Source organism: Micropterus salmoides, unplaced genomic scaffold (assembly GCF_014851395.1).
Source record: "Micropterus salmoides isolate LMB-PRFRI ecotype aquatic unplaced genomic scaffold, ASM1485139v1 Ms_hic_scaffold_15, whole genome shotgun sequence".
NCBI classification, from domain to species: Eukaryota; Metazoa; Chordata; class Actinopteri; order Centrarchiformes; family Centrarchidae; genus Micropterus; species Micropterus salmoides.
Window position 1 is genome coordinate 8,056,159 of NW_024040596.1, and position 17,752 is coordinate 8,073,910.

A 17,752-nucleotide genomic window follows, 5' to 3' on the forward strand; every position below is an offset into this window, starting at 1 on the left:
ATCAGACGGAGGCTGTTAAATCCCCAATATGTGCATAGGATATTTACTGTAATAGCTGTGTTAAAGTGTTAAAAAATCTCACTCATAGTTTCCTAGAAATGGAAAAAGAAAGAAATGAAACAACCCTTTATATATTTCCATAGTACTTCCACAGCAAATTTTTACTTACTTCAATCATGCACCCCACTCTGTGCGAACATGACAAATTTTTGTTGTAATTTCCTTTTCTCCACTACTCACCACAATTTCACTACATTCTTATATATATATGTCAGCCATAACATTATGACCACTGACAGGTGAAGTGAATAACACTGTTTTTCACATTACCATGGCAGCTCTCAATGGGTGGGATATATTAGGAAGCAAGTGAACATTTTGTCCTCAAAGTTGATGTGTTAGAAGCAAGTGTAAGGATCTGAGCAACTTTGACAAGGGCTGGATGATTGGGTCAGAGCATCTCCAAAACTACAGCTCTGTGTGTGTGTGTGTGTGTGTGTGTGGGTGTGGGGGGGTAGCAGTCGTCTTATAAAGGCATTTCACTGATAGAATTCACTCGGTAAAGAACTTGGACGTGGTCATGGTGGATGTTTTACAATTATGGACCAGGTAAAGCAACAGTGAAAACACAGAGTGCAGATGTTGGTTTCGGTTGTTTGCTACATCATTAACAAGCCGACACGCGGAGCACCTGCTGCCGTGATAACAGATCGTGGAGTGAAAACTCCGGAAAAAAGACAAGTTCTGTGTCTTTTGGGAGCGTTTATAAGACATCCTGCTGATGGAGAAAGTCAGGGGAGCAAAGAAAGAGAGAGGGCCAGAGAGAGGCAGAGCAAGCCAGTGTGTTCGTTTGCAGTGAGACCAGGACCCGTATTTATCAAGCTTCTCAGAATTACTCATAAGAACACTGCAAAGAACTGACTTAAGATTAAAAAAATTCTTGGCTCTAAACTGAGCTTAAAAGTTAGTTATCAAGCATCATAGTCCTAATTTGAGTGAAGTGTAGGACTAAATCTTAAGTGTCAGTCTTAGTGCTGATTTACGACACTTTGCTGTGTCGCAGACATTGATGTTGGATGATGATGTAGCCAAGGACCAATCACTGAATAGATTTCCTTATTTAAGAATATTCTCAGATAAATGAAATGAAAGAAGGTGGCCTGGTCTGATGAATCACATTGTCTTTTACATCACGTGGCTGGCTGGGTACGTGTGTGTCCCTTACCTGGTGAACACATGGCACCAAGATGCACTATGGGAAGAAGGCAAGCCGGCTGAGGCAGTGTGATGCTTTGGGAAATGTTCTGCTGGGAAACCTTTGGTTCTGCCACCTATCTACCTAACCACCATATACACCCTTTTTTATTGGAAATTGTATTACCTAATGGGAGTGGCCTCTTTCAGCATGCGCCCTGCCACAAAGCAAAAATGTTTCAAGAATGGTTTGAGGAACACAACAGTGAGTTCAAGGTGTTGACTTGGACTCCAAATTCCCCAATCGAGGATCTGTGGGATGTGCTGGACAAACAAAGCCCACCTTGCAACATATGCTAACGTCTTGGTGCCAGATACCACAGAACACCATCAGAGATCTAATGGAGTCCATGTCTCGATAGGTCAGGGATCCACACAATATTAGGCAGGTGGTCATAATGTTATGGCTGATTGGTGTATATCTTGCTTCTTGCCGGATTCCCACAGATTATGACCCATGAAAAACTGAAACCCTGTGAAAACGTCCCCTGATGTGGACAAGAAACAAAACTGTTTCACCTGACAGCATATTCACTTCAGTTGTTAAGTTTCTTGAAGCAGGAGTGCATAGTGCAGCTCACCTCATCGTAGTAGATTCTGAAGTCAGCCTTCTTGACCCGGAGATCCCACTGTACGATCGTCCCGCTCTCAAACCCTATAAGCAGCTGTAGAGGGGAGTAACAAGCAATGGAAAACAAGGAAGAGATGAGATGGTGAGCACAGCCTACACCAACATTGTAATTTACATAAATGCACTCTTTGCTCTTCCTCTTTAAGCCTTTAGTATTTTTATTCAGACACAGTCTTAGTTAAAGTTTTAAAACTAACCCGCTTGTGGTTTCTTTAATATTAGTGGGTATTGGGAGAGAAGGTTTCTATTGTGAATGTACTACTGAGCACATAGACTTTAATTGACTTCACCACCTGCTTTCTGCCTGTGATTTGTAGAACATGTAGAAGGTGGGCTTGACAAGGACGTCAGTTCATAAAACTACTTCCTGCTATATTGACACCATCATGTCTACTCTTGCCAAGCTAACTAAAGTTATGCACAAAGTGGAGCAATGAATGATGACTGACATTACTTGTCTTTGTGAGCACTTAACTGATTGCCAATCCACCTTCTAGGTTTCAGATTTGACTTCATCTATATTTAGAAGTGGGTGCCAGGCAGAGTTCTGGAAATTTTAGAGTACTATTTGCTTTTCATCATGATCTAGCAAACAAGAACCTTTACTCTTAAAGGGAAGCAGTGGTGTTACAGTGGTGGTGAACCCCACCCTAACAAACTGTCACCCAGTAAGAACAACATCTTACATTCACAATATTGGTCTCAGATACTAGCTAACATTTGCTTTTTTCATTTACTCTTCACACATATAGACTTATTGATTTATCCAGCAACCTGCACACAAGTACATAGAGTATGCAGAAACACACACCTTCTCACACACATTAGTGATATGGATACGCATATGTAATACATATAATACACTGTAAATGAAAACAACAGGCACCCATAAACACACAGCTCTCATGTGCACTTACAATAAAAACTAACACACCACAAGACGATCACACAGGATGAAAGGGGAGAGCAACGTTGACACAATCTGATCACAGATCAGAGGAGATAGGGAGTGATGTTGGAGGAGCACAGCATTTAAGACACAGTGGAGGAAACAGCCCTCCTGCTGAGACGAAAGACTTTGTGATCTCAAATCTTAAGACGGGAAGTAGAGGGCATGTGGGGTTGGAAAAAAACCTGCCTCTCATACATTTTGCAACTCTTAATCTTTAGACTATGAACACCAAAAGTAACAGATGCAACCAAACAGGTAAGCCAGAGAATGAGATGCCCTCTCCAGTGAAACTTGCATTAGAAACAAGCTCATTTTCTCACTGCACTGGCAGAGTAACTGTCATGACAGGAAAAACATTAACATAATTAATACAAACATTAATAATGGCTGCATTCAATTTACCATGAAACTTCAATTATAAGCCTAGTCCCAATTAGATACCTGTCTCTTTTATTGGCCTGGTGAGGCTACACGTTTTGACAAATAAACGCAGGTCTCAATTAGAAGCTTGGTCTGGTTTTTATAGATGTTTTCTGGAAGTATTAAACCTCCGAAAGCCCACCGGGCCACCTGAGCAAGTTCAAAGCTGCTTAGATTGCACATACAAATATAAATGTTTAAACTTTTGTCAATATGGACATGCTACATATTACTAAATAAATCAGTTAGATTCTCTACAATGTAATTGTTCAATTCATTGTATGGAAGCAAAGAGCACTAAAGTATTTGCAGGTATGGTCAGTCCATCTCTCTCTCTGTGCTTGAGGTTGGCCTAGATGGGCTATCACTTGGAGTTAGATCAAATGAATGATTCATAATTGATATGTTACCCTAATGAAATTAAATTAACATTCATACTGGTTGAAATAATAAATAAATAAATTTTGATAGTAGCCTATATCCCATCTTTGCTGAGTAAGAGTTTTGTGCAGAAGGCCCGTCCCATCTTGAAGCATGTCCCAGGGTGAGTTCAGTGATGGAAGAAAATAAAAACCTGGGCCATTAATTTAAGTTTTCGATAGGTGAACCATTTGCAGACTCCTGGACATAAAATTACTAACATTCACAGTACCAGCACCCTGGAAAAGATTCACCTAAATTTAATAGAGCTATTAATAGAGCTATTATGCTCACTAAAGTAAGCTAACTGGCCAATTTCTTTGTTCTTTGCAATTTGGGTAAGTGGACCCTTTAATGCTCCAGGGACTCTGTAAAGTGTGTCCTTGGAAGCCACTGATCAGTGTCAGAGCTTTCTTTAAATTGAAATTGATGTTTACCTGGCCATTTATCGTAACCTGTGCGAGTGATCATTGATGCTTGAAGTGAAGTTGAGCATAGAATTTATTTTTCTTAGCATGAATGTGTGTCTATTTCATGCTGTCAGACAGACTTTTTTGTCCTAATGAGGAAGCTGGCACTGTTAGGCAATTTACTTATCACAATAATGGAGTGAAACTTAAGCACAGAATCGTGAGGCTTTGAGAAATAAAAACTTCAACCTTAAGGTGAAGTTCTTACTTCTTTTAAATGCTACATGCAGCTCTGTGTCTTTTCTTGCAGTAAGTGATGGCAGTATGTGACAGCAGCCGTATATTTCATAACTCGTTTTTATGTCTTCACAGCTTGTCAAGTCTGGTTTCACACAGAGGCAGCAAAATCCATCAGGAAAATCAATTTGCTTCTCAATGACCTCTCTTTTAAAGCAACCTCAACCTGACACTTTTCCAACCAATTTGACTTCATCATGACCCTGAAAAGCCTCCTCCAAGGATATTTACCTGCAGGTCCCTCACACCTCTTTTCGTGTGTGTTTATATGTGCGAAGCCGAGGAACAGAGAAAAGGCACACTAGAGCAACAATAGGAGAGGTGTACTGAATGGTTTTCATTGTGTAAGCCAAAAAGAAAGAAAGGCTGAGCGAGCGAGAGGTGCCCAATTAGACAGAAGGAATGAAAGACAGAAAGCAGACAGATAGAAAGAAAGAGTGAAGATACAGGACAGGCAGAGAGGTGAGGTTGGAGGACAGATACATGACAAAAAAGGCAGAGATTTAACTAGAGGCAGAGAAAAATAAGAGCACCTCTCTAGATTGTGGTAACGTTAGAGCTTGAGGAGAACCAGGCGTTGTTGCTGGTGTTTTGTTTATCTGCCTACCCACCTTGCCTTCATCCTTTGGGCTGTCACTCAAATGAACCACAGGTCCTGGGTGAGTTTTAGTTGCTCTGTAACAAAAGGCAAAGATTAGAGAGAGGGGAAAAAGACAGCAGCAGTCATGCAGTGGAATAATACGAACCTTACGACAACCCTTACAACTTGTCTGGAAGAATCCACACCCTGTTCTACACTTACTGGATTTTATTTTTCACCAAGAAAATCAACCCAGAAGTCGAAAAGAGCCACATCATCTGTCAATATTGGGGTTATTATTACAAATGACACAAATGCAGAAGGGGAGGGAACATCATGGTTTAGGAAATATTCTCCCAACCAAAATTTGCAACTGTAAAATTAATTGTATTGTCATTGCAGCACAACATAGACCACTTGGTCACCAGTGTTGGGCAGTAACACGTTACTGTAATGTTATTTACTTTTCCCAGTAACTAGTGTGTAAGGAATTGGTATTTCCAAAACAGTAATACTATTACAGTTACTAATCCAAGTAACGCTGCGTTAGGTGAAGAGGTACTGCTCTTATAAATGCATGTGCAGTGAAAGTAATATAGTAACGTAACAAGTAACATAACTAGTTACTTTTAATATCCAGTAATAAGTAAAGTACTATTATGAATTTTTTAAGGAGAAGGTAAGTAACTAGTAACTTGGTTGGTCACCAGTGAATTTTAGTGTAGCTGCCACAATCATAATAGTTTAGCACAGTGACTGAAATATGAGCTGATCGGGGAAGTTGGACACGTTCAGATGGGCCCTTTTACTGTCTGCTGTTGGAAGGCGATGAAAACATAAGACCACAGCAAGCTCTTGATACATTTCTTTTCGGCAGTTAAAGTAGTAATAAGCCAATCCACAATACACCTGTCCAATCACTGAAGTGCCACAATGGGTGAATGCCAAGAGCTAATCTTGCTATGCCAGCCATCCAGAACAAATAATGTACTAAACTGAAATACACATTCTGATACAACATGCACTTTTACCCCAGACATTTTGTTGTACATCAACAACCCCCCACACCCACACACACACATACTGTGTCACAGATGACACCGGGTTCTTTTTTAGTTTATTAGTATGAAAACAAGTTATTGAGTTGTTTTAGAGGAAAAGTTCACAGCAGTTATTGAATGTTTGGATCCAGAAGGCTGTGACTAAGATCGAAGGCTTGCTATTGTAAGTAGAAGGCCATTTCTTTTGGTTGAAGAAAGTCTTCACATTGTTCAAATATATGAACTGAAGAGAGCTTCTGACTGACATAGTGACTTCCTTATAAAGTCTGACTTTCAGCTGACAAGGCCAGTCTTTGAAATGCACACAAAGCTAATCAGAATGTTTAAAGAAAAAAATGAATACACTGATGAATAGTGTTTGCCAATGTCAGGTACAGCAATATATTCTGACAATTATATATTCTGCTGAATTAACAACATGATTTATATAATTTTAATGGTGCTTTCATAAGAATCTTTCTTTTAACTTTAGATGCTTTTCCAGACGGGTGCTATGTTGAGAAACATTTCAGAAAAAATAAAGGGAACCAGCTTTCATTAAATATACTAGTGTCCCTGTACTTGTGAAGCAATGATGTTACTAGGGATAGGGATCGTTAATTTTTATTGATATTGATCCCCTTATTGAGATTGCTTAATGTTCCGATTCTTTATCAATACCACAATCGATACTTTACTATTATTCGGTGATGATTATTGGTTAGACCAGCCCCAACGGGCATGAGGTAGGCCTACACGGTATGAGGAAAATATTCAATGTGCAATGACATGGTTATACATTGAAATGACAAATATAAGACAAATATACATGTATTGAAGTGTGCATATTAACTGCCTGGGTGTTTTTAAATGAATTATAGGATTAGAATTTAATATTTTAAATACAGCTAAATGTTGTTTCTAGAGCAGCAACATTAACGTTTACCTCTTCCTCCTTTTCTTCCTCCTCCTCTCTGCTGTTATTCAGTGCCTGCAGGTAACGTTACCTGGTAGAAGGAGGAGCGGCTGGTTTGTCTCAGTAAGCAGCTGAGTTTTTAACAATGTGCCAAATTTTAAGACTACAGACCAGTCTATGCAACAGATAATCAGCTTTCTATTTAGCTTGTTTTTAACATTTGGCTAGATGTCTCTGAAGATTCTCGGTCATCCAGGTCATAGCTATCCAAAGAAGGTTAAAGTCAAGGGCAACTGGACTTAGTTGAAGATACTAGAAGACGTTTCGTCCCTCATCCAAGGGACTTCTTCAGTTCTGACTGACTGGTAGGGAAACTCAGCTATTTAACCTCATATAACCTTTTCTATTACTCTTTTCTCTCTCTGAGGTGCTATGGAAACAAATTACCAACAGATTCTCTAGAGCCAGACTGCCTCCTCATTGATCATTTAATGTCCCCAGGATGCACACTTACAAATTAATATGCAGAAACACAGAGGTATACATATACATAAGAAAAGAAACGGAGCTTATCGTTTCTGATAAAGCCCTAAAGATTGATAAAAATGAATGAAGACTTACCCCTTTTGAAGGTAAGGTTACTTTTGAAATAAAGTAGTCATTAATGATTAATGCTAAAAGGGGTCCAGAAACACTGCAAACTTTACTTTAAGGAGTTAACTTTTCTATAGCCTGAGGACACGATATTGAGACAAGTATCTGCAGTTTTCATGACTTCTCCATATAGTGACTTCAACTCAGAGACAGTGCCCTAAGTGATCCTTAAGTCTTGCAGCAGCAGGTGATTTTCACCCAGCCTGCCACATGGGCCAGGCCCTGGAGTTTAAATGGCTGGTGAATATGGAATTGTCCCTCAATATGGATTGTCAGTCTTTTGTCTCCTAAAAGTTACATTCACATACTGCGAAAAGGTTTTGCCTCATCTGTTCTAAAGAAAATCCAAATGCCTCCTGGATAATGTTCACTGGCAACATTTTTTACAGTCAAAGGGCAGTGTGAAAGCTATATATTTTATGCACATTTGTTTATCAAAAAGGGTCCTTATGGTGCAACCCTATACATTTTGTTGCAATAGTTTTTGAAAGAGTAAAACTTGAGATTTACAGTAAGTCTTGAATTTTTTACTTTAATTGTCAAGGAAGGTCCCATGATATGCTCATATTCAGGCTCATACTTGTATTTTGGGTTGACTAGAAACGATTAAATGCTTTAATGCTCATCTAACACATTGTTTTTCATATACTTTTCATTGCTTCAGCACGTTTATTCACCCTCTTTCTGAAAACTTCGTTTTAGTTCCCAGAGCCCGGCAAAGGGTCAGTAACTAGCTAGAACATGGCTGAAATGATGAAGATAAGACTTATTGTACAAATACAACTTTTATCACCGGCTTTGGTGAAACTGGATCACATTTTATGGAGAAAATATTTCCTACTTTCCCCTCTGATGTACTCTGGCTGCTCTGCCTCAACTTTCTGCGATTTACGTTGTCTGCTGACTGTACTTTTTCTTAGCCGCTAGCTCAGTTAGCTGATTCTGCACGGAGTGGAAGTTTGGTGTGCTGATGTTTACATCTCTTACATTAGAGCAGAAGCTTTGGACTGCTGCTTCAGGCAGAGCCAGCTGGTACTAACAGCTACAGTTAGTAGCAGCTAGCTGTTACTAAAGCATTAGCAACAAGCCACCTGTCCATCAGAAACAACCATTAATCACAGAAAGTTGAGGCAGAGAAACCGGAAAAATTACTTAACAACCTTCAGCTTTAGCTAGATGGAGTGACCGCTTGGTTTTTTGATGGATGGTGGGGCTGAGAGCATAGTATTCAGTACATGTTCAGTGGGTGGGTTCGTCTCCTGTGCTACACAGATCCCTCTATAACCTTAAGAAGGAAGGCAAATTCAAATACCGTGCTTACACACACATTTAGCCTACTGAAAGAGTGAGCAGGAGTAAAAGAGGGGAGGGTTGATTTTTTCTCATAGTTTGGTGGTCTTTGGTTATGTTATATGGGACCTTTCAATAGATTTTTAGACAGGAGACCGGGGTTTGTGTGGGTTGTGGGTTTGTGGTTTTAGGACTACAAGAACACTTGGCTGGGAAAAGATAATAGTTTGGGTTAAAAGCCTAAACAAATGGCTAAACATAAATTTAATGTTGATCATGCTTTAATGACCATGAACACAAAAGGAATACGCTAGTTAGTGAACGTTTTGCTGTATAAACATTTTGCAGACTCATGGGTATAATGATAATTATCATGATACAACAAAAAATGTTTCACTTGCTATAATAACACCAGCAAAACATAGTCTGGGCAGCATTACATTTCTTTCCAAAGATATTTACATCTCAGTGGGATATCTTTAGGAGACAGGGTTGCTGCTGTTGCCATGTATTTCTGGAGCATGTCCCTGCATTTTAAGACTGCTTATTCATTTCACAAAAAAAAGTTGTTGGACCAGGAGGATGCTGAAATCCCATTGCTTATTTTACATTCTTAATAGAAGAAATAACCAAAGACGCCAATGTTGATTATAGCTGACATGATGCCAGGTGAACACACAATTCTGTTCATCAGAGGGATCTATAAACTGCAGCAGAGTGTGTTCTGGGCCGCTGTGTTTTCCCACCTCTCCTTGCATCTCATTTTTTATATCTCATTTTGGAATGAATCTTCTGAAGATCAAATTGTGCATTAAATATGTTGCAAACCCATTTGAATTTCAATGAGAGCCAAGCCCTCCTGTTTGGAAACGCTGGCCCCAGTTGAATTGAATTGCTATAACAGATTCTTTTCAAGAGAGCATACTTTGGTTTGTATTAAATGAATGCATCTGTCACACAAGCACACACTGCGATAGCACAAATGCACACGCAGGTGTTAACACACACCAAATACCGTGTGACTCACACTGTGCTGTTTGTACACAGAAAGAGTGGATGAGTTCCCCCTTGTACACTCGATGTTCTACCGCAGGAAAAACAGAAAGCCCCTCCTCATCCCTATTCATGTTTTGAGGAAAACCTCCCCAGCCAAACTATGAAACTCCCCAGTCGCTCTGTGTGTTGATGAGAAAATATTCACTCTCTACTAGTTCAACTTATGATGAACTCCACTTGAGAAAGGTACAGAGTGCTGACGGTTGGAAAATTGAGAATATATTATAGTCTAAGCTCAAGCAGAATATAATATGGAGCAAAGAGAAACCTACTGTTAAGATGGTTGTGTGCTCTAACTTGTGTTGAAGTCAAGACCGCCCAAACCGAGACCAAGTCAAGACCAAGACCAGTTCCCCACATTTCATGACACACAATAAAATGTGGAATGAGATCTTAGGTACTTCTCAAATTGATCTGAAAGATCCACATTCCAAGTAAAACACCTACATACAAACGCTAAGAGCTGAAATCAACATAAGCATCTTTAACACTCCTTTTCCATGCTTAACATGGCAGGTAGGGGTGACGGTCATCAATGGTAACAACACATTTTTAATCAGGGTTACTGGTTGCAATTGAAGCAATACGTTTTACATCCAAAGATGTTAACAAATAAATCAGACAATGCAAAAGCAATTTATTTATACTCCCACAGTTATGGTCTTGACTGGTCTTGGAATGAAATCCCCAGTCTACAATGTCCGAGACCAAGACAAGACCAAGTACAAATGCGGTCAAGTCCAAAAAACAAGCCCAAGACCATCAAAAAGTGGTCTTAAGACTGGTCTCAAGACTAAGACCAGTCTCAAGTACTACAACACTAGCTCTAACCCATTTAACAGCATAGCTACTACCCATTACCTCACATTTGCAAATGTGCACATGCCATCTTTTTCTGATATGTGACAGGTATGTATGGTTATGTGAACACAATCCTTGACAAATATTTGATACAGGTTTAAAAGAGCACTGAAGGTTTTACAATTATAAAGAGGTGGAACAAGAACCCACGTGACTGGGATTCTGATAATATGGCTCCTCTCTGTTGACTCTGGTGAGGAATCAACAAATCAAATGTCCTGTTAAAATCCCAACCACTGTCTTAGCCTCTGAGACTTTGGCAATGATTGGCAGACCGCCCACCCACACATGCACATCAGTGTTATGACTGCTCACTACAGTGTAGGCTGTCACAAGGCAACAAGATGGCTTGGTATGAGAGTGACTTGTGACTGACACTGCAGCAGGGGACTTGTCAGGGTAACGCCAGAAGAACGATGCGTAGGTGGGTGAAACCAAGAGAAACACCCGGGCATACAATGCAACTGAGCACCATTTGTGTACTTGATGGCGCTTTAAGTTGTCAATCTGCAGCATATGTCAGCTACACAGTCGACACTTGCAACACACAAAAGTGCATGTCATCCAATTAATAAAGGCTTCTGTTGACTGATAAGTAGTATTACGCCCAAACGTGAGGCGTTATATAACATTGTAAATGCTAACTGGGAACATCACCACAATGGAAGGATAAAGGCTGTTGATGCAATTCTTGTATCATTTATAGTTGGATCCCGTAAAATGTCTTCTACCAGCTGTTAAAAATGTGTTTTCTCAAACTTATAGGAAAGTTTATTCACTACCAAGTTTAATTTTTATACATATTATGTAAAAAATCAAATACATGAAAATTATTGGGCTTCTATAAATAAAATCACAGAGTACGGTCTAGACCTGCTCTTTTATGAAAAGCGCTTTGAGATAACTGTTGTTGTGATTTGGCGCTATATAAATAAAATTGAATTGAATTGAATGTAAATAATGCCCATAGCTTGCCCTGACTTTCAAGAGGAAAGTGCAAATATCAGATGGTATACTGCTCCGTTTCCTATAGCAACAGTACCTAGTTATGATGTTCAGCATGACTGAGTAAGGTTCAATCTAACAAGTAACAACATGGTTGGTTTGTTTACTTAAATGGGGCTAAATAACACAGGAACACACATGAGAAATGGGCCCACCTTACGAGCACAAAATCGATTCAACAACCCAATCATTTTAAATACAAGGCCTATATTTGACTGTGTGTGTGTGTGTGTGTGTGTGTGTGTGTGTAGGCTATTTGAAGTGGAGAAAGGGATTATTTTAGCACATAATAACCAAACACATATTCACCCAAAGCTACAGCTGCAAAAATGACCATGTTTTTCACTTGTCTCCATATTAAGAAACACATAAATCACTGAAAATGCTATTCATTTGGAAAAACTCACCTGTTGTTGAGCTCCAAAAACTGGCAGCAATAAAACCTTGTCTGACTAGCTAATTCATGAATGTGTCAATCAAACATCTAACGGGACGACAGGGTAGAGCAGTATTTGCAGACTTTCGGTGTCTGTGATGAAACAGTTCTCAACTGTTCTCATCCGAGATTTGAACTACAAAATAGCGATTGATGACATATTAAACAACTAAGTATTGCCAAGATCACCAACGCAATTAACAAGTTACAAGTTCACGGCTCTAGGTTTCCTTCCTTAATTTAACTTGACCCACTCCCATTCACACCACCCGCATCATCATGATCACATTAAATCACTGATAGCATTTTTCTGTCAACTCCAGCGTTTGGAGCGTTGGGCAACTTACAGTTCTATGGCCTTGTTCCACATGATGACGTATCCAGACAAAATGAAGGACTCGATGTTGACGATGTGTGTGTTTCCGCGCTCTGTCCCCACATAAAGCCATTTGCTCTGAAAGGGAAGGTGGCAGAATGTAATCCTGAAGAACAAGAAACAGAGGGCGGAAGAGAGTGAGTGTTAGAACATGAACAGACACAAAGGATTGTGACATCAGTGTATACGCAGTATTGTCAAAAAATTAATTTTCAAACCTGTACATTGATGTACACTTGTTGCAGTTCACCTCAGATCACCAAATTCCGCTTTCAGAAAAGCCATGTGCATTTCAAGCTGCTAATTATTATGATTAAGATAATTAAGGATCGTTTTTAGTTATGTTTACAGTACTTATTTGTTTGCAATATGATGCATTCAATAAATAAATGACAGCCATTGTTATTCAAAACAGACTGGTTCCTTTTAAGAAACAAACCTATAATTATCCCTATTTGAAAATGTCAAAAAATCCAAAAAATTATATTGTCTGGGCACAAACCAATCAATCAAACAAACATGGGCTAGGAGGTAGTTATTCAATGAAACAATTGTTGGACAACAGACAAAGGGTATTAACTGCATTCTACACATGCTTTCAATATGTTCAATCAGTACTGTAGTCATACCCTGACTTAATCAAGGTTCAACTTTGCACTCAGCTGGAAAATCCTGAAGCTGTTTTCCTCCACAATGCAGCACCTTGTCTATAGGTATTATCACCTACATTCTCTCCTCCTCCCCTCCTGCTTCACAGAGAACTTTTGCATTATAGCTGTAAACTCTACGCTGGTTTAAATAGTTATTTAAAAACTACTCACTAATCCTCTGTTCAAAGCTTTAACTGTTAAAATTTATTAAATTAAAGTTTCAGTATGTAAGATTTAGTGGCATCAAGTGGTGAGGGTTGTGAATTGCAACCATCTCCCCAGACTACCACTGCCCCTTAACCTTTCAAAGTGCGTAGGACAGCTACGGTGGCTGACACAGCACAAAAGGTATCTCTTCTAAGACAGCAGAGCTGAGGGATACTAAAATGTAACGTAAAAACACGACAGACTGCTGACTGGTCAGAGAGAATATTCACTATTCACTGCATCATCATTGCGTGCGCCAGACAGAAAGTTTTTGTATGGAATTTCATCACTAAATCCACTTCTGAGAAGTTTTGAGGTGAGAAATCAGCTGTGTAGATTTCGAATATTGACAGTTTTACGCGAAGTGATGGCAGAACAAAAATGTGATGAATATTTCCGGAGTTGAGGAGCTCCGCAAGTGGCTGCGGGGGAAGCCTGTACCAACCCGTGGGAGGAGCGTGTGAGGCCGGCCAGCCGTCTGCTCACAGAGCCCTCTGCTCCCGCCGTCACACAGACCGCTGCAGCAACAACAGCAGAGGAAAACACAGCTGGAAGGTTTTCATACTGCTTATCTGTCTTTACATTCTGAGGAATGTTGAAACGTTTTAACCGTAGATATATTTTAAGAGCTGGTGTGTGTGTCACATTGAACATTACGTCGCGGCAGCTGTGTGTGGCGTCGCTATGACGACAAGCTATGTACTATCTCTGGGTACCATCTGCAATGGTAAACGGAGCAGGGCCGAGCAGAGTCGAGTCTATCGATTTGCGCTATGGTAGCATTTTTTGGCAAGGCAGCATAGATCGTCGGCAACAGAACACCGGCAACAGTTCAACGTTTAGTCCTGATGGTAAGATGTGGTTGTGGACTGGTAGTAACTTATACCATCTGCTAGGTTAAGGTCGCAGTCTGAAGCGGCTTTGATTTGGATTACACTACCTTGTTTCTTACGACCCGCTCTTCTCTGCTTCTGATTGGCTAGTAGTCCTTACCTGGGAACTGCGCATGTGCAACTCCCAACAAAGATTTTGTACAAGTAAGATGCATCACTCTGTAGCTCAAGAGCAGAGCGTAAAACACACAGGGTGAAAAGAGGAGCAAAAAATATAAATAAATAACTAAATACTTTGATAGCTGTGCTGAAATAGATCTCAGTCATGGCAGCAACAGTTACTCACATAATCACTTTCCTACAAAATAAAAGCGTGAGAAGCTTGTTTACTGTAATGTAGTATTTGGAGTTGAACTGAGCTTTTACTCTGAAAAAAAAAAAAGAACGACATTGAAAGAGTATGCAGCCTGCTTGACACACCTCCGAAAGAGCCGTCAGACAACGTATTCTACACTGCCTGAATTCTACCTCTGAATACTATTAGTATAACACTAATACTTTTCTGCATGAATACTTGTTTGTCCATTTTCAGCTACTATACAAACATGGATCTTATATTGCATTTCTGTCTGATTATTCAGTCTATACACATTTTTGCTGGTGATTTTAAAGACTTTCCATGACTTTAAACCAATTTTAATGACGGAACATTCTGTGATTTATGTGTATGTGTGACGGAAGCCAGCAAGGCTGTGCAGTGAGTAAATCTCACTCCCCGACACCTTAAGAGACGCACTGGTGACACCAAGGCTCATGGGTTTTAGCTTCCTCGTCAGCGTGTCCGCCTTCCGTACCCGAGTTCGCTGGTTCGACTCAGGACCGTGTAGTACGTTCTTGGGAGCAGCCGGTTACATATGCATACAATATCATTCATAGAACATTTAAGATGTTTTACACATTAGATATATCCACACACTACTGTGCAAGAGTTTTAGGCAGGTGTGGAAAAATGCTGTAAAGTAAGAATGCTTTCAAAAGTAGACATGTTATAAAATTATGTTTATCAATTAACAAAATTCAAAGTGAATGACAAATCTAAATCAAACCAATATTTGGTGTGACCACCCTTCAATGTGATCAATTCTTCTTGGCACATTTGCACTACCCACAGTTCTTCTGTGCATTTAGGCAGCCTCAGTTGCTACTCTCTTTTCCTGTAATCCCAGACAGACTCGATGATGTGGAGATCAGAACTCTGTGGGGACAATACAATCACAAGACTCCTTGCTCTTTTTTTTACACTTATGATGTTTGGGGTCATTGTCATGATGCATTCGAAATGTTGGGTCAATTAGATGCCTCCCTGATAGTATTGTATGATGTATAAGTATCTGCCTGTACTTCTTAGTATTGAGGACACCATTAATTCTGAACAAATCCCCCAATCCCCATCTGTCCTCTGTTTGTGGAAATACAGCCCCAAACTTGGAAGGATCCTTCACCATGCTTCACTGTTGCCTGTAGACACTCTTTCTTGTACCGCTCTCCGTTGTTTCTGTGCATAATTGAGTCACTTGGCCTTGTTTCCATGTAGTAGGTATGGCTTTTTGCTCTCAAGTTTTCCATGAAGGCCACTGACCAGACTTCACAGGAGAGTAGATGGATGTACCACGGTCCCACTGTTTTCTGCTGATGGCACTGCTGGACATCTTTTGATTGTGAGGAGAAATAAGCATTACCTGTTTTTCATCTGTTGCAGAAAGTTTCCTTGGCTGATCACTGTGTTCTTAATGTTGCCCATTTCTTTGTGCTTCTTCAAAAGAGCTTGGATAGCACATCTGGAAACCCCTATCTGCTTTAAAATGTCTGCATGGGAGAGACCTTGCTTATGTAGTATAACTACTTTGTGTCTTGTTGCTGTGCTCAGTTGTGCGTTGGTGTATTACTTTTGACAGTAAACTGTCTTCTGCAACCTCACCTTGTTAGCTGAGTTTGGCTGTTCCTCACCCAATTTTATTCCTCCTACATAGCTGTTTCAATTTCAGTTAAAGATTGTTTTTCAACCTACATCTATAAAACATACTGCTGATGGAGAAATGGAGCGGGGGGGCAAGCCAGGGTGTTTACCTGAGGTGTAGGTGTGTGTGAGTGTGTCAGAGTGTGGGGAGAAGAGAATTCTGAGGCAGGTGCAAAGCACAGGCTACTTAAAAATAATAATAAGAATGTTCGTGGTCATTAAAACCTGCTTTCACAGGGTGGTAAAATGTGAACATTTGAGATTTTCTTTGTTGGGGGGGGAGCGATCACGATGCCGGCTAAACGTTGTGATGTCTGTCAACCATCGCCGATGGACAATGGCATCGTCTATTGGCCCAACACTAAATCAAGTTAGTGGCATTACGGCTCACTCATGGCTCGTGTGTGACTATTTTTGCTGTGTGGAATTCACTTGAAAAAAGGGCTACCTAACCATTATTTTTCAAACAGTTTATCTAATGATTATTCTTTTAATTTATCGATTAACGACTAATTTATTGATTATTTTAAAGATATTTTTTATAACTAGATTAATATAACAATGAATTTATACAAATAACAGAGTTTTGCTTGCCTGCCGTGCGGCCGACAGCTGCATGCACGTTGAGGTTCATCGCGGGTCTATTTAAATGGAAAAATAGTGATAAATCCCGCGAGGTGCAGACAACTCTGCACAACAATGGTGAAGTTAAGGCTCGGTCTCTACAGCAAGTTCCTCTTCTGCCACTACACACTCACACACAAATACACGCTATACCTACACATGCGCAGTGGGTTAGGGTTACAATTCTGGATTTATTCACGAACTTAAAAAATATTTATTAAAAGCTTTTTTTCTTTTCTCTTTTTTTTATTCACAGCATTATAAATTGAAATTTATATTGTAATACTATTGTACTTATTGAGAGAAAACTGGTAGTTCTATGTAATATCAGACATTGAACACCCCCATATCGCCAAAATGGCGTTATCCTTGTTCTGCAGAGAAGCTTCGACTGTGAGATTGACAGTCGAATCAGGCTCCGCCCATCGAAGCTTCGACTATTTGGGGTCAGTGGCTACTACTAACAGAGACGCATTTCTTGTGTTGATTATATCACATTTGTGTGGAGCTTGTTCTCTGAGGGAATCCCAGCTCAGACCGATAACATTGATGAATCGCCCCTGCCCTACTTGAAAATGTATTGATAGTGTTTTTTTGCTTCAGTCTACAGTCAGACAGTGTTACTGTCTGAGATGCGTCTCACTCATAGACTGTATAATACATGAATATTGTGTCCGTGATGCCACCCATAGGTTTCTAAAGAGTTGTTGTGAAGCTCCACATGGGCAGCATTCTGGATTAGCTGCATTATCTGCAGCGTGTAAATGTGACCCAAGATTTTAACACTTACACGCGCATAAATATAGAAATTGTCTACTGGGTT

At 39.9% G+C, this 17,752-nt stretch overlaps 1 protein-coding gene across 12 annotated transcripts in view; it reads right to left on the minus strand.

Annotated features, from left to right (window-relative positions):
- stxbp5l (syntaxin binding protein 5-like) overlaps positions 1-17,752 on the minus strand; it is a 166,543-nt gene that overhangs the window by 51,688 nt on the left and 97,103 nt on the right. For all 12 annotated transcript variants that reach the window (XM_038720194.1, XM_038720192.1, XM_038720190.1 and 9 more), the window contains exons 5-7: positions 12,570-12,704; positions 4,996-5,059; positions 1,836-1,919 (exon numbers count right to left, since the gene is read on the minus strand). In XM_038720194.1, the coding sequence (XP_038576122.1) occupies positions 1,836-1,919; positions 4,996-5,059; positions 12,570-12,704 (283 nt within the window). The remainder of the gene's footprint in view (positions 1-1,835; positions 1,920-4,995; positions 5,060-12,569; positions 12,705-17,752) is intronic.